This window comes from Pezoporus wallicus, unplaced genomic scaffold (genome assembly GCF_028554395.1).
Source record: "Pezoporus wallicus isolate ANWC-B61680 ecotype Strahan unplaced genomic scaffold, APGP_CSIRO_Pwel_v1 contig_227, whole genome shotgun sequence".
NCBI lineage: Eukaryota > Metazoa > Chordata > Aves > Psittaciformes > Psittacidae > Pezoporus > Pezoporus wallicus.
This window is the reverse complement of record NW_026635704.1, coordinates 12,403,799-12,426,566: the sequence shown is the minus strand read 5'-3', so window position 1 is coordinate 12,426,566 and position 22,768 is coordinate 12,403,799. Positions and strand designations below refer to the sequence as shown.

The 22,768-nt window shown below is 37.6% G+C and overlaps 1 protein-coding gene across 1 annotated transcript; it reads right to left on the bottom strand.

Moving 5' to 3' along the window:
* Nucleotides 1-202: 202 nt before the first annotated feature.
* Nucleotides 203-21,488, bottom strand: LOC130592810 (desmoglein-1-like). The gene is made up of 16 exons (XM_057397381.1): nucleotides 21,441-21,488; nucleotides 14,740-14,775; nucleotides 14,233-14,361; nucleotides 13,386-13,541; nucleotides 13,092-13,239; nucleotides 12,065-12,228; nucleotides 11,663-11,797; nucleotides 10,950-11,135; nucleotides 10,513-10,772; nucleotides 9,468-9,610; nucleotides 9,096-9,314; nucleotides 7,234-7,713; nucleotides 5,221-5,369; nucleotides 4,674-4,734; nucleotides 2,851-3,059; nucleotides 203-1,404 (listed from the first exon to the last, which is right to left on the bottom strand). The coding sequence occupies exons 1-16, from the start codon at nucleotides 21,486-21,488 to the stop codon at nucleotides 448-450; spliced, it is 3,480 nt and encodes a 1,159-aa protein (XP_057253364.1). The 3' UTR covers nucleotides 203-447.
* Nucleotides 21,489-22,768: the final 1,280 nt, after the last annotated feature.

Here is a 22,768-nt window from a genome sequence, read left to right as displayed (position 1 = left end):
AATTATCAATTACATTCTTTTCCTGTCTTGTCAGTGAGGGGCTATTAACCCAAATCTGCTTATTGTGGGAGATCACTCAGCCGTACAATATGTTAACATTCTTTTATATGACATAAATTCATACTGATACTGTATGCATACAAGGAACCCCTCTCACTGCTCCACTCAGTAATCAAATCTCCCTCCAAAACCGGAAGTATTTGTTCATACACTTGTAGTCTATGTGGAGAGAGAGAAGTAAATTTAAAGCTAACTTTGACTTTCCCTTCACTGACAAAGTTTGATCTTGAGATGGGTCACCCTTCAGAGATCCTTACACAGGTAGGAATCCCTGAAATTTTAGCGCTATTTCCTGGTTATAAATAGTAATAATATTTTTGTTGGGTGGCAGCTAATGAGTGTCGGTGCAAATGGTGATTTCAGCAGGAAGGGGTGCTGGCAGAGGCTTTACTGACTGGAGTATTGCATGCTGCTGTACTTTGTCACTCTTCTCCGGGAGGTGCTGGGGGATGCTGTGCCCATTGCTTGGCCAAGGTGACAGTCAGCACTGAGCATCTGACTCGTGCTACTCATGCTCCCCAGATTTGCTCCCCCCATGCTGCTCATCCCAGACCCTGATACTACCCTCTCGGTGACCATCATGTTGTGGGCATTTGTTAATTCTGAGGGAATATTTATTAAGCTGCCTGGCATGCCAGAGGCAGGCCTGAACACTCTTTCTGTCACTACCACATTTGATCCGTCTACCAAATCAGGAATGCTCAGAGAGGTCGGGAGGCGGGAGTTAGGTGCAATTAATCTTTCTGTGACTATAACGTTGGACCCATCTGTGAGATCGGGGATATCTAGCATGCCGCGCAAATCAGAAGCAGATGCAGGACCGACAACCCTTTCTGTTACAACAACATTGGATGCACGCAGAGGGTCAATGCAAATTGAGGGGGAGCCGGAGGTGTAGGTCTCAGTCACCGTCATATTGCCGTGGAGCAAAGGATCTGGCATCGGCCTTGAGTGCTGTATGGTTGACCCGGATGTGTAGGTGTTTTCAGTAACAACTGTTGTAGTGCCAACCGGGGGAGGCATAGGTGCAGCTCCGTTGACAATGATGGTGGTTCCAGGTGGCGGGAGGTTTATATCACTTTCAGGGTTGGGAAAGGTGACGTTAACGCATGGCCAGGGTGGATTGACATCAGGGAAAGGTTCGATCTCTTTGCCCAGACAGATTTCTGCCAAGGTCTTGAATTTTGGTCCTAATGTATCCAAATACGTTTCATCTGTATCTTCTCCAATAAAGCTGCAGCAACCTACAGAGCCAACGGGAGTACCGACTCCTTCATGATCATATATTAGTAGACAGTCATTTGCCGGCCGACCTTCATCTTCATCTGCATACACAAATGCTTTCTGTAGTTTGAAAACAAATAAAGAAACAAAAAAGAAGAGAGCAGCTTTTCATCAGGTTTTTAACCACGGAGGCTCAGACTGTGATAAGGTTTCCCTAAACACAGTATAGCCCAGCTGACTTGAAAAATGGGGCATCCACAGAACCAATTATATAATCAACGTCTTTGTAACCTTGAAATAAGTTCTATTCAAAAGTTACTGATGCTTTATTTCTGTTTCTGCACACAGTTGGCATCTCAAATTTGGTCTGTTTTCAGTGAGCTTGACTGTGGGGTGAAGGGAAAGATTGAAGGAGACAGGGGAACAAATCTGCTGTTTGGGCAGCAGTATCTGAGTGAAGTGGTAGGCAACAGAACAAAGCAGGATGGCAAGAGGAGCAGTGGAGAGGCCAGAACAAAGGGAATGAGATGGAGGTTTGGCCACAGTGGAGAAAGTTTTGTGAACCTAGAGAGGAAATCCATTTTGAGAGGGATGGGGATCACTGATTTGGGATGGCATTGGGGATGGTGGGGTGGTCAGTACAGAGGGATCAGGCAGGAAAGAAGAGAACTTAAAATGAGTGTGGGGTCAAGTTATAGAAAGCAGGGAAGGACAGAAGGGGTGGCCTGTGAGGGAAAGACAGTGTTTGGAGGTTGAGATAGCAGGAATAATCTGTAGAGGCTTATGGCTGGCAGACAATTAATATGTAGGGCTTCCAGGCTAGGCAGGTAGACTGTGGTCTGGAAGAAGTCCATGCTCGAGATGTTGAGACAGCAATCCTTATATATTAATCGATATTTTGGTGACATATGCAATCATAGTATTTATGCATTTTTATGATAATTATGAAAATATATCCCATTAATTAATCACGAAAATATATCCCATTAATTAATCAATCTTGTAAACATCATAGCATTTTTTAATCCCATATTTAAAGGATAATTATTTTGTTGCCAATTACAAAGCTTCATGTTTGTGCCACTTGCAGTTAATAAATATTTTAGGGAACAGAAATGCCAGTAAAAATAAGGAAGAAAGTGAAGTGGTGTTCACAGTTCTTTAATGATTAAAGTGATTTTATTAAACAAGCTGTAGAGAAAACGTGAATAATTTCACAAAGTTATAATTGAACTCTACACTGAAAAAGATGACAAATATATAAATTTGGTGGTGTATTATGAAGCTGCAATAATTTACTTGCTTGCTACCCATACCTGAAGTGTGTCCATCAGTTTTACAAAAAGGCCATTGAACAATGAAACCTACCCTGGCAGCAGCTCAAAAGTGGTACTCCTAAGTATCATAATTTTGCCTACTAGTATTGTCAGCTTTGTTCTCACACCAGTCTCATATCATGGAAGTTTCAATTTGAGTGGGGTTATCTTGGATTTTCACCATGTAAATTGGAGAGGAGAATCTAAAAGTAGGCTCACAGATACACCGCTAAGAAGACCAAGCAGTTACCTCAGAGAAGTAGTTGTCTAGGAAGGCCATGTTCACCCCTCCTTCTCGATACTCTTTAATTGTTCCTCCAATTGATCCTTTTACTTCGCCTGTTCCAGAAATTCCTCCAGCTGTTCCATAACCAGTACCAGTGCCATAGCCAACCCCTGTAGTTTCTTCAACACCAGAAGCTACTACTCCTCCTCCTCCGTATGTGTTTGTATATATGTCTGAAAACAGAAGAAGTTATCCTTCCTGTGCTCTGTGAAAATTTACACAGAATTTGGCAGCTGTTTTTAAAAACAGTACACTACTGACACTACTGAGTTTCTAAAGGTATTTTAGATTAATTTTAGTCACAGATCCATGCACAGGTGCCAAACATTGAAACTGCAATTAAAAATTGAATATTAGAAGACATCTAAGACCTTGATTTTATTCCTGAGGCTAGGCAGCATGTGCATATGTGCTTTAGAAAATCAATGATTTACCTGAGTAATTGACTGGAGATTCCTGTGTCTGATGCATATATATGCCGTCTTGGAATTTGCATTAGAAAATCAGATAATGCTTGTGGATATTTATGCAAATACATAAATGTATATTTATGATCACTTTGGGGTTAAAATTGTTTTGCCTTAAACTCTGTTGCAAAAGAAATACCTTTGTAACTCTTCACATTTTCTAGTCAATAGATTGCTAAGGAGGATTTGGGAGAACAACGATAGAGCATAATAACCACCAGTGTTCATGATGAAGAATGAAAATGATCTTTACGATAAATTATAAAATCATACTTTCACAGGATTTATCTTCTCCAGATTTTTTTCATATATGATAACCAGGAATGAGGGTCTTAAATATCATCATGTAATAAGCCAATTGCATACAGTAGTCTTAGCTGTGATTATATTAAGAAACATAGGCTAAATTTTGTTGTTTTTGTTTTTTTTTTTCATTTAATCTCATTAGTCTGAGTTTATAGAATTTAAACCAGGGGCTTTCACCATAATAGTACTGGAGAATGGAAATAAAGTAAATGAGATGTCTAAGTCTTAAACTTTTCAATGGCAGTGTAACTTCCCTGAGAAGGAAGACTCTTAATTCATGTTTATGCCCCCAAATGTTCCCTTTTGATTTTACCTTAAGCATGCGAACATTTTTTAATAATCAATAGCCATTAGAGAAGGTGTTTTGCAGAGTGATATGTCTTCCTGTCAGAAGCTAGTGAAAATAGATCTGTGACAGCATCCTTTCTTCCTGTTGTGGAAGAAGGAATGGGGAAAAAAGCTTGTCTTATTCTCTATGGCCATTGAATCCCTGGGGGAACTTTATCTCAGAAGCATGAATTTATTGTGCTATATACCAGCTTTCGGTCCAGGCTAGTGCACAAATGGTCAGTGATTAACTGGCTGCTTGACAGGTCCTATTCTCCTGTTGGAAGCAGAGCCAGAAAACTGAGAGCTGAAGAGCTGAACCTTTCACCACCAAGTTATGAAAGAAAATTTCCTTCTTCTATCCTCAAAATTGATTTGTACTAAAACTGCTGCCTTGAGAAGTCCCTCCATTCACTAGCTGAAATGATAAATTGCCCAAGATTTGAAAGTCTTGGCAGATATTTCAAAATAAATGTAGTTTCCAGAAGTGAATCTGCTCAAAACTCAAACCTCGTATTCTTTATTCACACTGGAAGTCATACTAGCATCAGTTTGACTATCTGCAGATGTATGATTAGGAGGGCTGGGTTATATCTGTGAAACCAAAGTGCTCTATGAATCAGAAGATGTAAGTTCTGAGAGATAGCTTTATGACAGCTCACATAGAAAGCTTTAGGATCTGCTTACCAGAGGGCTCACCAAAATCACCTCCTGCAGCAGTTGTTGGGGCAAGAATGTGTGAGACATCCTGGAAAACAATATTTTGACTGCTTGAATGATGACTTTGAAATTTTCTTCTGAAGACCAAGACATTGTGAAACATGTTAAGAAATGTCTAAACTAAACTGTTAACAGTAGCTGTCAGTTACCATCCCCATTAAAAAAAAAAAAAAAGGAAAAGACGACTTCAAGTTTTTTCCATTGTTAATGTAAAAGGTGACTAGTGAAGATGGTTTCTATTACCTTGTCCTACTTTGCACTGATTAAGATTGCTAGTTATTGTGTTTCAGCTGAGGGAATAGGTATCACCAAACTGTTTGGCCAAGATGACTGAACGCAACTTAAAACGCATGAACTCCATCTCCAAATTTCAATTAAGAATCACCTTTTGTATCTGTCTGACTTCTTCTAGATGACAACACAATACTCTGATCACTTTCATGCTTCTAATCAAATGCAGTCTTTTCTATAAATGCGAGCTGCTGCGGGTTTTAAAAACATGGGATGTACTGACCCTGTCTTCAGGCTGGGCTCCTTCTATTCCCCATGGATGAATTGCCCCTTCTGTGCATTCAGGTACAGGTTCAAATCCAGTTCCAACTCCACCTGCAGCACCAGGTCCACATCCACAACAGTCGCTCATTGACATCAAAATTGGAATCACTTAACATGACAGAAACAGGAAAACAGGTATTTAGGACATCTCTTCCTCACAGGAATAGCTGCTTTTCCCAGAGGGCAGGTGCTCAAGAACTTTTGAACCGTGTCTTTTAAAATGTTTCAAACCAAGCACCCTCCAAGTCTGGCTTTCAGAATCAGCTGCTTTTGGAAATGTATGTATTTGGAAATTCAGAAGAATTTGTATCTTCATTTATAGCAGAGCAATGTGGGGGTGGAGTAGGGCTGTTACTCCAAATTTATGCCTATGCACCTGGGAACAGACTTTGACCTGCCTCAGAAGAATGAATGTAAGTTGCACGCATATGAAAATTAAACAGAACAAGCTGTGCTCTGTATAGCATTCAGTGATACTCATTCTTGATATATAAGCATACAATTGTCTCTTCAGATATTGTAATTGAAAAGAAATACACATTATCTATAATAGACAGAAGAATCAATGAAGGGGGGTCCATTTGACTGCAGTGATCTTTGGCTATGGGTCCAGTTGTATTTTTTGCATCACTTACACATAATACTTGGTTTGAAAAAACAATGGAGGCAAATCTCAAATGCTAGCTTTAAGAGATGATTACATAGAGTGAGTCAGTTTTCCCATTGTGCTGTATTATGCTTAGCTGTTTCAAGGACTCTGTGCTGGAAATTGCTGAATGCTTTAAATGCCAACATTGAAAACATTGTTTATTTTAGAAAGTCACTGCAATATTAAATCTGGCTGTCTTTAGGTCCTTAACCTAGCTTAGTAACCTTGTCCTACTGTAGAGAAAGTGGAGGCAATTACCTGAACTAAATTAAGCAGAGCATCTAAAGCTCCCAGTTTAACATCAAAGTGAACTGAAAAGAGGAAAGGGCTACAGAGCGTACAAAACACTACTCCACACTGCTTGACTAAGGACGTATGTACTCCAGACTACCAACTATGAGCAATTTCCAAAAGCAGAAAGACAGACTGTCCTGTAACATTAATCACTGGGGAACTATCAAAACAGCCTTTTGCAGCTTCAAAATTTTGTGTTAGTTGATTCCTACTAATCAAAAATCAAAACTCAAACGAACCACGTTGTTCAAAAAGTCAGGGGAAAAAAGTCCTGGTTTTGTAATCAGTATTTCTGCACTGGGAAATTTTAGATGTTGATTGCTTGATGCCCAGGCCATGAAAGAAAGATGACCACATCTGATTGTGGTGGTCTGAAAAGTAAATTTTTGCATAAAGACTAACTTGAATAATCTTATCCCTAAACTTATATTTCTTCAAAAATACCAGGACATATGAGTGAATGATCTGTTTAGAATCTGTTGTCACAAATGCTACTCGTTTTTAATAGATGCAACGTTTGGTAGCAACAGCCAAAAAGTTCAAAATGTAAGATTATTGTATTTATTGTACTACCACTGAAATGCTGGCTCTGAGTTCAGAAGAAGCTTGTTCTTTATATCTCTTCACACCCTACTTGGAGCTGATACTTGTCCATTACTTTTAGCAATGTAACTGAAGTACAAATTGCAAAGGGTAAGTTCAAAGTTGCAGGGGCAGCTCTTGCCCCAGATCTGTATCTTCTACTAAACATTTTTACCCAGTCTAATGTATCTGGATAACACCTTGGGAATAAAATCCTAACCCTTAGGAAGGAAATAGTTATGTCTGAATTAATTATGTGTATAAATATGCAGAATATAAATATGTAGAAATTATAATTTATGAGACAATTTTTTCTCTGTCAAATGGCCCATGGGAGCTAATAGGTTAGCAACCAACCAGAAAAGTCACCGTATTTTAGAAGAATTAAAAAAATACATCTTTTAGAAAATAAATACTTTTTTTTTTTTTTTTTAATTTTATACTTACGAACAAATATTAATCCACCAAGGAACATCAGGCCAATGGCAGCACCGCTAAGTGTGGTAGAAGATTCAAGATCTCTGCCATAGTTTCCATTTCCACCATAACCAAAATCGGTGGCGGCAGTATATCCATCGTCTTCATCATAGTCACCAGTGTAAGTCTCCCAGTTTGTGTGGTCCTCAGTATATCCTCCTTCAGGTCCAATCTCACCATTACCACCACCTCCTTGTCCCTGCCCTTCACCTTCCTGGCCTCTATCACTGTCACTGCTACCACCACCACCACCGGCACTGCCACCGCCACCGCCGATGATAATTATTTTTGTGGCCCCACTGGTGCAGTAATTACGACTATCACACTGACAAGCTTGCACAGGAATTACATGTGGTTTAAGGCAGCGTCGGCCTTGGCTATCTCTTACGCTGACATAGATCCTATAAATGTAAAAGTCAATGCTCTGAGTTGTTAGTTCTGCAGAGGAAGCTTTGGGGGGGGAAAAAAAAAAGAAATAAATATTTAGATTAGTGTATTGACTGCAAATACTGTACAATTGAATAATGAATGTTTGAAGTCATATTCGTAGAACATTATGAAGTGCTGCTATTCTAAGATCTGCTGTTTCTGTGTCTACAGTACTTATTCAAAGCTGAAATTTATGATATTCATCTATGCTAGTTTTTAGTTTTTGAAAACCTGAACCAGATCAGTCTAGTCATCACTTTTTAACGTGAGAAATATAAAAGAGGCAAATGCGCCTTTTTATGTCTACTGCTGCTTTTACTGGGTTTTATTTGCATAAAGGTGAACATAAAAATTGCAATTTTGATACTTTTTTGTTTCTCTTACAAGGAATCTAAATGTGTTTTCTGAAAGTTTTTTCAGTAGTTTTAAAATATTTAAAGTTACACTTTTGCATCTGTTTAGGACAAATAGGAGACAAAAGTAGCTGTAATTGTGATATTTATGATTTAATATAGTCTATGCCTACAGTAAGTTACGCAGATTCTGTCATTTAATAATATAGTCAAGTACTATTGAAGGAAACTGGAAAAGCTTCACTGGGCACCGATTAACATGTTTTTCTTAGAAATAAAAGTAAAGTACAATTTATACAATAATTTGCAAAAACCGCTATCTTTATTTGCCATTTTCATATGCCTCATAAAAGTAAATGAATAACTTTAATAAAAAAAAATTAGAGTTTTGTCATATGCTTAGAATTTTTTTATAATCTAGAAATAAAAAGGTATCAAATTACAGAATCATAGAATCACAGACTGTTTTGGGTTGGAATGGACCTTAAAGATCAGGTGCCCCCACCCCATCATAAGCAGGTACACCAGGTACACTAGATCAGGTGCTTGGAGCCCCATCCAACCTGGCCTTGAACACTGCCAGGGACAGGGCAGCAACAGCTTCTCTGGGCAGCCTGTGCCAGTGTCTCACCATTCTCATAGCAAAGAATTTTTTCCTAATGTCTAATCTAAATTAATCCTTTTGAATTACCTCATTACATTTAGACCATAGGCAGTGCTTGTAGCTACACTCAAGCAGAGTAGAGTTTTGCTGCTCCATTTTTATCAGTATGTTTTTAGTTTCTTTTAAAAGATGATAACCAGCTAAAACACATGTAATGATTCTGATTCTAGTGCTAATATGAGGTGTATATATGTATGTATGTATGTATATATGTATACACACACATATATGCAAATCCAGAGTAAATTTGTGAATACATATGAGCTTAAAATCACATTTAAGTGAGTTTACATATTTGTTTTTTATTAAAAGATTATCTTAATCTGTTATTTTAGGGAAGAGCTTTTACTACGGTTTATACTGTAATAAGATGTGGGTTAGCTTACCATTTATTGATCTGATAATCCATGTAGTTTGAGGTTCACCATGTATGCTGAAAGTAAAGGGGGCACCATATACCTCACCATCCATATTCTTTGCTGTGATAATCACTGATGGGGAATGCATACATACTTTCCGTAACTCAGTATTAATAATTGGGCAATTGTCATTCATGTCTTGTATTGAAAGCACAATGGTGCCAGTAGCAGTATATCGAGGAACCCCTGTAAAAAGAAGGTATTCATGGTCAGGAGGGAATACTGACACTATAAACAGTGCAGCTCAGGTGGGAAAACTAGGAAGAGAAAAAAAAAAACAGTGAGAGAAAGATGAAACAAAGAGAGTTTATTTTCAGAGAAGTTTATCTTTTTTCTTACCTCTGGTGATAGCCAGAACCTCTGCTCTGTACTGCCCATTGGTTACATAGATTGATTCCCGGTTAATAACTTTGTTCAGTGTGATTTCACCAGTGTTTTGATTGATTCTGAACCAGGCACCTGGATCACGTCCTATACTATATCTGTGTTTGGTGAAATGAAAATAGTCAACATTATGTTATGAAGATATTTATTACATATTCATTTTTCAAAGAATACTTGTCACTTGGGAATATTTTCCTTTAGGCCCTGCTAGGTGCTATTGCATTTTACCCTGTTCAAGCAGAATTCCTGTAGACTTAAAAAAATGTAGACGAGAAAAATAATTAGGAATAAAGTAAATGCATAGAAGTCCATTATATGTTGAAAGTGGTGTCATAGTCTAAAAATAAAATCTTTCTGGACACTGCAAACCTTTATTAGAACCCTGTTGATATCAGTATTTAAATCTACAGCTTCTGCCTGAAGCTGTATGTGCTAACTTTTTTCTGTTTTAAGAGAACTTTTCAAACCTTTGTAAATTAGATGTATTTATTTCTACATACATTAAAAAGCAAATTATGGTCCTTTTAAATATTAATTTCAGGAGAAATAAATTTCCTTTTTTTAAATATAGAATGAGCTGGTAGTGACCTCTCATATCCTGATTGTATAGTATTTTCCATTCTTGGCAGGGTTTTTTTGCTTGATTTTTAGAGATGCTAGCAAATTCTGTGTTTGTAGCAAATGTTCCAAGAAAAAATATTCTTAGTTTAGGTTAGAGAAAAAAATCTGTTCTGATTTATTTAACTTACAGCCTGATAGAAAAATGATATTTTCTTTGTGTTGTATACAAGGCTAAGTAAGGAAAGTGCGTCAGGAAATAGAAACAATCATAGCATAAAAATGGGTGGAAGAATATGCTATTCCATCGCTATTATTCTACTGCTAATCTATTAACATTTTAAAAGTTGTTTTTTAAAACCACCCTTTAAAATACCAATTCCTCATCCCCCTGATATCTCAGAATTATTCCACCCAGATAGTTAAGCAGGGTAGACCTTACACAACATTTGATGCAATAGCTCCAGTGTCCTCATCGATGGCTGTGTATGTTCCCACAACATAATTTACTCTTGTTCTTTCTGATAGAGAAAACACAACTGAAGATGGATTAAATCTTGGTGGTTCAATCACATTTTTTACTTCTATTGTGAGGGGTGTTCCAGACATTTGGTATTCATGAGCAACAGAGTGGTGGAAAGCAGCCACATTCCTGACACCAATAATCAGTGAGTGAGTCTGGAGATGTTCATAATTCAGTTCCTAAAAGATAAACCACAGAGAACTAGATATAAAAGTTCCTTTAATTTTATGTAAATATTTTATATTTTAGAAGGTTGAGTGACAGTGTTTTTATTGATCATTTATTATTTTTTTAAATGAATTAAAACTATTTAAAAATGATAATTTCAACAGTTGAATCACAATATTTATCCGTACCTTAATTACTCTAAGGATTCCTTGATTTGTAGCTCGATCTGTAACAATTTCAAACCAGTTATCTTCATTACCAGATATAAAGAAAAATTCTGCTAACCAATTGTCTGTAAACTCTTCATCAGCATCCAGAGCTTGTATTCGTAGCAGTTCTGAACTGAGTGAATTTTCTGAAATACTTGCTGAAAACTGGAATGACAGATAAATGTCTATCAGCAAACACTAAAATATATGTGAGGAAAACAAAGCTAAATGCAGAGATTCTCTAAAAGGTTGTCCTGCCCTTAGTCCATGCCAATTTAATAAAATTCATGTCTTCTGGGTGAATTATGATTCTGGTTGCAGATCTGAAGAGCTGAAGGTGGAGGTGGCTTAAAGGAAAGGGATTTGTGCTTTCTGTAAGAAAACACATACAAAGATTGTATTAATGTATGTAATCCGTATTGCAAGGATCTGGACATCTGAATGACTGGATTCATTCAGAGAAGTGTCTGTCAGGACTGACTTCTCTGAATACAAGAACAATGTGTATGTATGTTATCAGAATTGGTGTGCAAGCAGTGAGTTGGATTTTGAGCACATTTCAAGGAAACAACCACGTTAATCCAGTGGAGCATTCAAACATGAATGAATTCTATGGGTTGGTAAGGGCTCTGTTATCAACTTTTGAACAGGGTTTTTAAACAGTGATGTTGCTTTTGGTATTAAAAACTTACAGAGCTTTGAGCAAGAGTTGGGAAATTGTCATTGACATCAATAACTTTAACGTTACAGCTACAGAGGGATGATATTCCATCGGCAGCTCCATCCCGGTCTGATGCTTTCACAACAAGGGTGTAGCTACTATGTTGCTGTCGCAGAAAGAGAAATGAGTGTATTAGAAGGACCGCGTGTGCATGTTAAATGTTATAAATATTCATGTCTTGCTACTATTTCCTAATGCAGAATTTGCCTTAGACATTTTATTGTAACATACAGAAAAAAATGCATTTCTTCCTTAATTTTTGTAAAACCGCACAACCTTTCTCTTTTTTTTTCTGCCCTCCCCCTTCTTTCCCTCCCCCAACATATATACACCACAACATCATATTATTTAACTTTGGAACAGGAAATGTTACCTCTCTGTCAAGATAATTTGCAAGATGGAGTTCTCCAGTATATTTATTCATAATGAACATGGGTGGACCTGCAGGTTCCTGACTCTCTATCTTGAAGGCAATTTTAGAATTCAAGTGATTAGGTTCATCTGCATCTGTTGCAATTATTTTCATCACCAGTGTGTCTAAAAAGAAAAAATAATAATTAGAAAAACAAATCTATTTTGTTCCTGCAAAAATCCCATCAAAACAATGCTATAACTTGATGTATAAAAATGATTGAATGCTATCTATTCACTGAAATTTACAGAAAAACCCCAAAGTTTCATTTTGCAGTACTGATTCTGACTGAATTCTGACTTTCAAAGGCATCAAAAATTAAGGTCAGATGGAGCAATGCAGGCTTTCACTGAACTTGAGTCAATATAGTGGCTGTGTAAAAATTGTAAGTACTGAGCTTGTGGATATTCATGTAAGGAATCTCCCCCGTTTTAAATAAGGATTTCTGCAAAGCAGAAAATGAGTGTTAGGCACCATTGCCTCAGTGCTATTTGCATGTCTAATGTGGATTGCTGTACTTTCTACGAAAAGAACCATTTTAGAGTTTAAGTAAGGGTTTATTTAGTAATTTACTTCAACTGCAATAGTCAGGCTGCAAATACAAGTATTTGAAATAGAAAAAGTTGGGAAAAAACATATTTTATATACCCTTAAAGGAAATAAGTGTAGGTGTAATGCTAATTTTTTGTAATGAGAAGGAATGAACTGATATATTTTAAATTTTCACATGTGAAAAAATTTGCATGGTGGTATGGTTAGAAACTGGTGCATTCAGTGTTTGTGTGTGGGAGAAAAGGAAGCATCACTGATTAATTTTAAGGTATAAGCTTGGGCCCCAGCTCAAACAGCATATGGAGAAATGTATGCTGCTCCTCCCTCTGCGGTAGCCTTGGCCATTTTATGTCATTACCTAAGAAGTAGGTTTGTATTAACTGTATTCTGGGAGCATCACTACCTATACTGTAATAGGCATAACATAGTTACTTACTGTCCATACTGCATTCTTCAATAGATCCTGTAAAAACAGTTTGTGCAAATATTGGAGGGTTATCATTTATATCCAGAACTCTGACTCGAAGTTCAAGAGGTGGTTCCAAATCTACACCCGTCACTGAGTGTTTAGCAAAGCAGCGTATCTAGGTAAAGAGATTTAGTCATTTTAAAACCAAAAGTGAAGTAAGCAAAGTAACAACCTGAAACAAATGAATTTGTCTGCTTCTGCTCTCCCTGCCCCACCCTGGATCTGTCATTATAAAGGTAAAAGAAAAAGGGGAGTACTCACAACAAATACTGGGGTTACTTCCCTATCCACTATTGATGTTATATTAATTTCTCCTGTTCTTGGGTTAACAACAAATATTCCATAGGGGGCACGATCAATTCCAACTCCAGAGATGCTGTATGTGATTGGATGGTTTTCTTCACAGTCCGATCGGATCTACAATAATAGATAATAATAATTTATTTCAGTTTACTGAGGACACCTGCAGGGCTTTTTATCCTATTGCTAGTTCCTGTAAAAAGTGCTATATAATTTCAGTTTTTCAACCACTTATCACAAGGTTCCATTGAGAGGACCAATGGAAAGTTCTACGAAACAGTCAGCCTAGAGATCCATCTCCCCTTAAGTGCTGGACAGGATTTCTATTTCTCTTAAATCTTCTGGCAGGGAAGTGAAGAGAGAAACTTCAAAAAGTATCCCCCTGTGGCTGGACTTCAGTAAGGGTATGGTCATGTTGAGAGGTCATAATCTTTGCTCTGTTGCCCACAGAAGTCATGTGCTATCCTTGAACTTCTGCTCAGGGGTTTCTTAGGATCAGAGAGAAAAGGAAAATATTGTGATCTAGTACACAGATGCTGCACATGAAGAGACAGTGATTGGAGCAGTCCAGGAAGTAGACTGATAGCAATATTCTAGAAAGCCTTTTGTCACTCCTCAGCAGCCACATGGGTTCACCTTGTGAGACTGTCTCAGCAGAGCTGGAAATATTGCATCACCTTTCTTTTATTCTATGTTCCTTGCTTTGACTAATCTAAGCAAATACATTTTTAAATCTCTCTGCTTTTATCAGCCTGTCTTTAGAAAAACTTCCTTGCCAGCGAAAACTTCTTTTGCACTATCTACTTACTTTGGCAATTGGATTCCTCTTAGAATTATCTTCTCCTTCTCTGCAAGCTGCAGCAAATTTGATCCATTCACGTTTTTGTCTTCTGAAGGTTTTCCATCTTGCCATTCCATTTTCATCCCATTCTTTTACCTTTGGCAGAGAGTTCCAGTATCATATGACCAGTAACCTCAATCCATTTTAAATTAATACAGACATTTAGAATTTCCAGCAATAAGGAGAAAAGGAATTTTTATAGATCATATGCTTTTTTGTATGTCTGTGAGTCCCAGACTCTTAAGACTGTACATCTTTACTTTAAAAGTATTCTTGTGTATGAGATACTCATTTAGGCTCAGGGGAACTCCTCTTCACAGGGTAAGAAGGTTATTGCCTGCAACTGTTTAATATTTAAATACATTTTCAGTCTTCAAGTTCAGAAACGTTTTAGTTCAGTATTTTCCCCTTAGTTTTTGCATTGACTAGAATCCCTTTGATCAGATAAACAGTTTCTACATAAATATGTATTACCTCTACATGAAATCCCGTGCTGAAATCCACGAGTACCTGCAAGAACAATAAGAAGATTGGCATATGAAAATGCAGGGCAAAATGCAGTAAGCAAACCCAACTGCTGTATATTGCTATACTGCAGTACTAAATCAGTACTTCTTAAGTCTGTTGCAATAACTCATCTAGGCCAGGTACAGGGCTTTATAAATTACTTTGTGCAATTAATTTTTTTTTATACCTATCAATTCAATTCTTCAACAGTTAACACCTTCAAAATCAATTCTGCCTTTCAAGGCAGAACTTTGAGTTTGAATGGATGTGCCATAGCAAATTTCCAGTTTACGTACATCAAAATGCCTTTCACCAGATTTGCAGGTCATAACACTTCATCTGAAGACAGATGTGGTTGCAAGAGTTGATATTAAAAAGTAATTCTAGGAAACTAGAGAAAGAGCAAAAAAATCTGTATTTTTCTTGTTTAGAAAGTCCACAAACCTGAAGTACTTTACTATGTAGTTTAACCAAAAAGAACAAAAGCGTTTTATTGAAACTTCCCACTGGGGTTGAATAGATTCAGTGTAAGATAGAAAGCCAGCTGCAGTCATAAGGCCGATTTCTCTGGAGTGCAGACGGCTTTGATTTGAGATCTAGCTATGCAACCAAAGTCTTGAGTAAATAAAGGTGTCAGGATCCTATATAATATGTAATTACTTTAAAATTAAAATAATAGAGAATCCTTAGTTCCCTGATTAGCATAATTTAAAAGAAGGTGCAGTTTTAATTAACCTCATTTCTAAACAAGGTGTGAAAATGAAGTTCATTTGGTGGATATACCTCTTCATTGCATCTCTTCTGGGTTTAGGACCTGCATCTGCTCTGCTCAGATGATAACGGGTGAAGAATATAGGATTTGCAGGACTGGATGTTTGCTTCATTCATCAATAGGAGAAATAAAATATACAAGTGGCTCAAAAAGTGTTGCAGAATTTCTCTTTTTTTTTCACCAAATGCTGTTTCTAGCTAAAGTTATCAAATTTTCAGTTTCCTTATAATTTTCCAGTACTGTTCAATAGTTGGTTGTTTGGTTTGTTGTTTTTTTTTTTTTTTCATCTGACATGTTTTGTCTAGTGTGGGTTTTTTCGGGGGTTTGGTTTTGTTTTGGTTTTTTTTCAGTTTTGCTTGGATAAACTCTGTGATCATCTTTTTCTCTATGACAGTTTTACCTCATGGGACTTTCCTCACTTCAGATTTATGGCATTGTTCTGTCAAGTCTGAAAGATTGGCACAGACTTTTTTTCCACTTACTTGATATTAAAACAACCTCTTACATGCAACAGATTAATAAACAGCAGCTTCACACTCCTTTTTCTCTCTTCCCCTTTTTCCCCACCATATGTCATTTACAAAGCAATGTCTCTAATGATCTGATCTTGCCCAGAACATTCCCTGAGACCTCGTCACATAATGGCTGCCCTAATCTCCTTCTGCATGAGGGAATTTAGACTGTGGGTTTGCTCATTTGCTGTTCATATACCTTGAAATTTATAGGACTGCTCATGGGTTAAGTGTATTTTTCTTGTTTAATTGAGCAAGCTGTTGACATATTTGGTTAAGAAAAGTACTCTGCAGGAAAATTATTACAATATCTTTGTGTTGTGCTAAAAGCATCAATATAACTTTTAATCTGAGTTTATGTCTTGGTCACTAAATCTTCAGTTGAAGAATGGGTCTTAAATTCATATACAGCCATTACTCATCTGAGATAAGGGAGAGTATCAGACTTAATTTAAATTGTGGGGTTTTTTTTCACCCAGTAGGAGCTCAGGCCTGTCCTTTTAAATCTCTCTTGGAGCTTGGGGAAACATGGGGTGTAGAAGGGACAGATTACCCTAACCAGAGAACCTGAGTGATGAAGTCTGCCAGAAATAGCACTGGTTTACATCTCTTATCAGCTGATCCTACCAGCAGAGCAGAACCTCATTTGGTGAGTACAGTGAAATCCTCTCCACCCTTAGGCTGAAATCCCTTCTGGCATGCAAGCAATTTTCTTGATCCAAGAAAGTATGGGTATACACCTCCCAGTGCAATGTTAGTGAATCTTGTCTGCTGTCTACATCCTGTGGCCTGTTCTGTTATTTAACAGTGAAACTAAGATCTCACATCCAGCCACACTGCTCTCTCACTCAGCAAGCCTAACTGAAAAACTGTGTTGAATATCAGTAAAATAAGTATTATGCCTGTAAAGCATTCTGTTCTTTAAGGACACAAATATTCAAAACCCACTTGGTTACAGCCTATAGGGGGTTCTGTTTTAAAGCAGTGAAGAATATACATTTTACACTGGAGTTTCATCCTTTGTTTTTGAGCACCAGTAATAGTTATGTCAGGAATTTCTTCATCAGTAATACTGGGGATTGTAAATTTAGGACCCGTATTTCCACATTTGTCCTATGCTAACTGGGGAAAAACCCATTCTGCTATGTGCTGCTAATGGAAGATCTTGAAAGGAGTCTTGATGGTTTTGAATCCAGAGTCCTTAGTACAGTTTGTGATATTATTTGAAAAGGCTGATCCTATGAATTTGATGTCTGCCTTTGGTATATCTCTCTCTCAATTGCTGCTGTGTTATAAGAAGGAAGGCAGGCAGACACCAGACAAAGTTGTCTAGTTCACCAGCTAGACCTCATAAATTCTGAAATTACATCCATCCAACTACACCTCAATGGTGTCTTTACCCCTCCAAGTAATGTTTTCCAGTTCTCCACTATCACCAACAGTTAGGCTCCCCACACCTCAGTTATCTATTGCTAATGTCTCTCTGCAATACAAACCCTTCTTTTTCTAGTGCAGTTTATAGGAGAGAATTACTATCTCCTAGTAGCGAACTCCTGCATACTTCTAGGTAGTGAATAAATTTTCCTTGTAAACTAGTATCTGAGTACAATACTTTCCACAGATTAAGTGACTAATGATAATTAAAGCAATAGGAGCCACTGGAATGTGTGGGATGCATCCTGAGAACCTTGGGATAAGCAAGCTGATCAAAATGATACTGAGGTTTGTTGTCCTGTTAGTTTCTGAGAGACTGTGAAAAAATGGAAACTCTGCAGAGGAGCTAGAGACTTATTGCACAAGCTGTTTCTGGTTTGTGTTGGGACAGGTGCAGGCAGGAAACATCTTTATGGTGACTGTCATTTGCACAGTGGCCTGTCTGAAAACTTGTCTTTTATTGTAATGATGTAGAACTTCAATCTTGTGCCCAAAATGATGCCTTAGAAGCACACTGGCGTTATTCTGGATTTATTCTGATGTAACTGGGAACAGAATTAGTCCCATAGGATGTGTATAGTTTTCTGCACCTTCAAAGCAATTTACAAACAAGAATTAACTAATCATTAATTGACTGCCAAACAATATTATATGCAATTATGGAATCCTCCCTCCTCCACCTACTGAAATCTAAATGACTGAACACGCCTTTAACATCTTCCCAGCATTATTCATACTGGATCTTCTTCTCTCTCTTTGAAGTCGACAGTGGTATTGTTACTGGCCTGTATGGGAGGAGTGCTGAGAACTAACACATATTATATTAGTCATGAGGGTGCCATGGTAGCTCTGGTTATGTCAGCGTTTTGGGACTTTTACGTCTGTCTTAGTCAGCCAAAGCTCCAACTACTAAATTGTTGAAATAATGAACCCTTCCCTTTATTCATTCTGCATCTCTTTAAAAAATGAGAAAACAATGCACATGAAATAATGAGTAGCATAGACAAAATAACCTCATATTTTTAAAAGTATGCATTTTATCACTTTTAAATCAAAACATGAATGTGTTTTTGTCTATACTTTTCATTTCTGTAGGTTACTCATGAAGGTGCTTGTAAAAGGGGAAGTTTTTCAGGATTTTTTCTGGCATTTTGTTTTCTAATTCTGAGGAAGTCAGGTGCCTCTGTTACTTCCTGTGTTAGCAACTGATGTCAATAGTTTGTACTGCACCCATGATGGAAAATCCATTGCTATTGCTATGGTGATGTTCATCTCAATCAGAAGAATATATTACAAAGTTTTATTCATTTTAAAACATGTTTATTTGAGGAACTGACCACTTTGGGAGACTGACCACTGAGACTGTTTCTGTTCTGCTGAATCATACAGATATAAAGAATTTCCATAACGTAACTGAGCCTAACCACTAAGAAATTGAACAGAAAAGTGATTACAGTACAGGGTCTACGCTATTATCATTCAAATTTGAGTTTTTCAGATTAGTCATGCTATGTCTTCTCAGTAAATATCCTCAATAAAACCTGAATTCTATTATGGGTTAGCTGCAAATGCACATTTGTTTTGGGACCATTTTTGCTTAGGAATGTAAAACTGGAGACTTAAGAACTGAATCGCAGGTGATAATTCCTGGATGCAGAGTTGCTTTAGTTCCTATTTCAACAACAAAATTCTTTGGCAGATCAGCCTGCGAGTTCCTGGCTACGTCCTGACAGATGTTTTGTTGCATATGCAAGGAGAAGATTTGGCCCCTTAATATTTTTATGTGCAACCAAGTTATGAGTAGGAGGTGTAACCACAGCCTAAATGGAAAAAAAACCTGAAGTGTAGATAGCACATGGGAAAATGTAGCCAGACAAAAGTGCATATAAGAGATGCGGTGAATTTAAAATTATTAACTGTCACATGATAGCTGGCAGGAGAAGAGTCATACCTGATCAAACAGGTTATTTCCATAAAACGTGTCTGTGCAAGTATCACAAACAGAACTCCCTTACTCATGAGAATAACGCCTTTGAAGTCACGTGAACAAGGGTTGCAGAATCAGTCCCACCAATGGTGAAATGCATATAGAAAATTATTACTTTCATGGCTGGTAAGTTTTCTTTTTATGAAAGTGCACTAGTGTACTAAAATATGTATAACTCCACAACAATTTTATTTCATAGAGATTAATAATAGTATACTAACCAGACACACCATTCAGACAGGTAATTTTCATGAAAGATTAATCAAGCTTAAAACCAAGACTGTTTCTCAAAATACACTAAAATTGGATACATAATTTACAATTTATTTAATCTCTACAGTTTGTCCATCAGCTTTCTTTTAGGCGCTGAAAGATGCTGTTAAGCTGTGCAGGCCACCATGAACACGGCTGTGCAGGGTGCATAATAAGAACAATAATTGCTTCCTCTGGGTAATAAAATTTCAAATATTTGATAGTCATTGAAACGTAATAATGGCATAATGGCAGTTTTCACAGTTGCTTCTTTTCCTGGCCCAACACATCAGTTGCAATTGTAACGATAATATACTGAAAGAATGAAAATGGCTCCAGAGTTGCCATGAGAAGCAGTAAAATCTCTTTTGAATGGACAGATATTAGATACTGTATAGTCAACATCTGGTTTTGAACTTTGACAAATCACTACTGTGCATCACCAGGTAACTGAGTAAAATGAATCGTCGCTACATGAAAAACCAGAAGTGTTAGTGTGATGTAAAAAAGGCCCATCTCAGAGACCTCTGTGCTGTGTTAAAACAAGCAGAAACTCATCCGCACCTTAACTTGCTTTTGCCAAGTTTTGTCACTGTTTGCTTTGCAGCTGCCCTGTGTTGGTTAGTTCTACTTTGACTGCAGAGCTGTCACCTAAAGTTATTTGACTACCTTTTCAAAGTAAGTATTTCATATTCTATAACAATAAATACCTTTTCCCTGACTACAACATTTCTAGAGGTGTCAGTAATGAGAAGTTATCAAACTTTTACCCTTACTAATACATTGTGTAAAATGTAAAATTGTGTCAAAGCCACAGAAGAACATAACAGAAATCCTACTCTTTTCAATTTTCAGGGCCTTAAACCTCTACCTAATTTCAGAAGATCAGCATTGACAAGTAAAAATAATCTAAACAAAAATCAGATTGCAGGAGCAAAAGTGCCTCCATAAGTCTTTTAAGTCCTTTCTGGGTAATTTCTGTGCCTTGATGAACACATTCTACAGCCATGCTGCTTGACCATAACCACAACTTTCCTTCTACAGTGGGAAAAACAAGCCCAAAGAACAACAATTCCGTCATTCATTCACTTGCTCAGCACATGGCGGCTCGGACGCTAATGCACTACAAGGCAGAAACTATTTGCAATGTGAAATAATAGGCCAAGTCTTTGGTTTTTTTTTTTTTCCTCAGCTAAGGTCTTTGATATATTTCATATTTTTCTGTTGAATACAGCTGTACTACATGGTCAGCTCTGAAGCCCTCTTGCTAATCCATAGAAATGAGATTTGCTTTCCATATTCACTCAACTTAAAAAAAAAATAGACATAGAACTAAATAATATCCAGTCAAGTTATTAGGATTTTTATAATTATAATAATTTTATTAATAACAGTGACACTTTAAATAGTACCCAGGACAACATTGACCTAAAAAGTCATGCATTAAATATAGAAAGTCACAAATTACACATCAACGGACTGCAAAAAGTCAAAGTCAAAAGAAACATTTGTCAGCATGCAAAGAAAACCTAAATTACTGTATGGAATTTTCAGAAATGCAGTTTAAAATAAGCACAGCTTGTTTTTTTTCTGCTAAAATTCACAAGTGTTTTTGGGGGTAGTTTACACTGTCAAATGTCATGGTCTGCTGAGGAAGACTCAACTGACATAATCACAGAGTTTACAAATTTTGTTTTAAAATCTGACTTACCAATAAAAGGAACAGAAAAGCAGCCATTCGGTGAGGGAGCCAGTCCATGGCATCTGACTTCTCGGATACAAGTCCAACTGAGTTATGGTTACAAGCCTGTTCCTTTTCCCCTCCCCCCCCCCAACCTCTGGTGTCTACTTAAAAAGACACTCGGTAGATGTCCTTATACTCAGCCCTTCAAGGTGTCTCTGCCTCCCTCTGAGGGAAGCACTGAAGATGCTGTATAACAGAGTGTCTTTCCCCACCCCAAAATCCTGGGCTGGTCTCACCTGAAACGCTTGACAGCATCATTATTGCTGCAGGTAAAAGCTAAGAGACACACCTTAATTCTTATTGCACTGAAACCCTTTGTTGGATACGAAAGGGTACGTTTTAAAAACAGAAGGCAAGCTTCGCTGAGAAGATACTGAGTGATTTATAAATTACTCACAACATAAGGAATCATTAAAATGGTAACTTATCATTTCTTTCAATGCAATTACCAGTTTTCTCCTTGCGCTAAGTATAATAAAAAAGCTTAATGAATATTACCATAAAGAATATGGACTTCAAGAAATGATTAGTTTTCATTAAAATATGTCGATTTGTTTACTTCCAGGTGTGAAGAACTCAGTTCCATGCACATTGTTCACAGAAGGGCAGCACTCAGAACAGAATGGGGTTGTCATTAAAGAGGTAACACATTAACTTGGGGAAAAATACGGTAGTTTATTCATTAAGGCTACGAGAATATCTGAAGCAGAGGAAGGAGATTTTCTGCTTTCACCAACTGCAGAGCTTCCTCATGCCGTACCTTTCCCTTCCTATGGGTTGTGCTCTCGCTGACATGGTGGAGGGAGAGATGTACACATGTCCCGTGCCAGAAAAACTGGGGAGCTGCTCAAAACAACATGTAGTGGAGGAAAAGGGGGATGTGCCACACAGCTCACTTTTGGCCTCATTTTGGATGGCACGAGCACAGACATGTGAGAGATGGAGAAATCGAAGAGGATTCTTCACTTTGCTCAGCAGCAGGTCCCTCCATCCTGCAGCTTAGGCTTTGTAAGCCCCTCCTTGTGTTCTTGGGACAACTGAACCGCCCTTAATGGGCAAGAAAAAGGTAGAGTGAGCTTTTGCTCTGCCACGGAACCCAGGAGAAGGGGGTATGCTTCATCCCTGAAAGTGCAAAATGACTGGTGTGCTTCTGAGCCTGCCAAGCCCACCACGGTGCTGGGTGTCTGCCAGGATGGAACTTGAGCTGGGAAAAGAGGGCTCAGCACCTCTAGGGTAACTCAGCACCTCCTGGGATGAGGCCCCATGCTCCTGCTACATAAGCAGCTTTGCAGCAT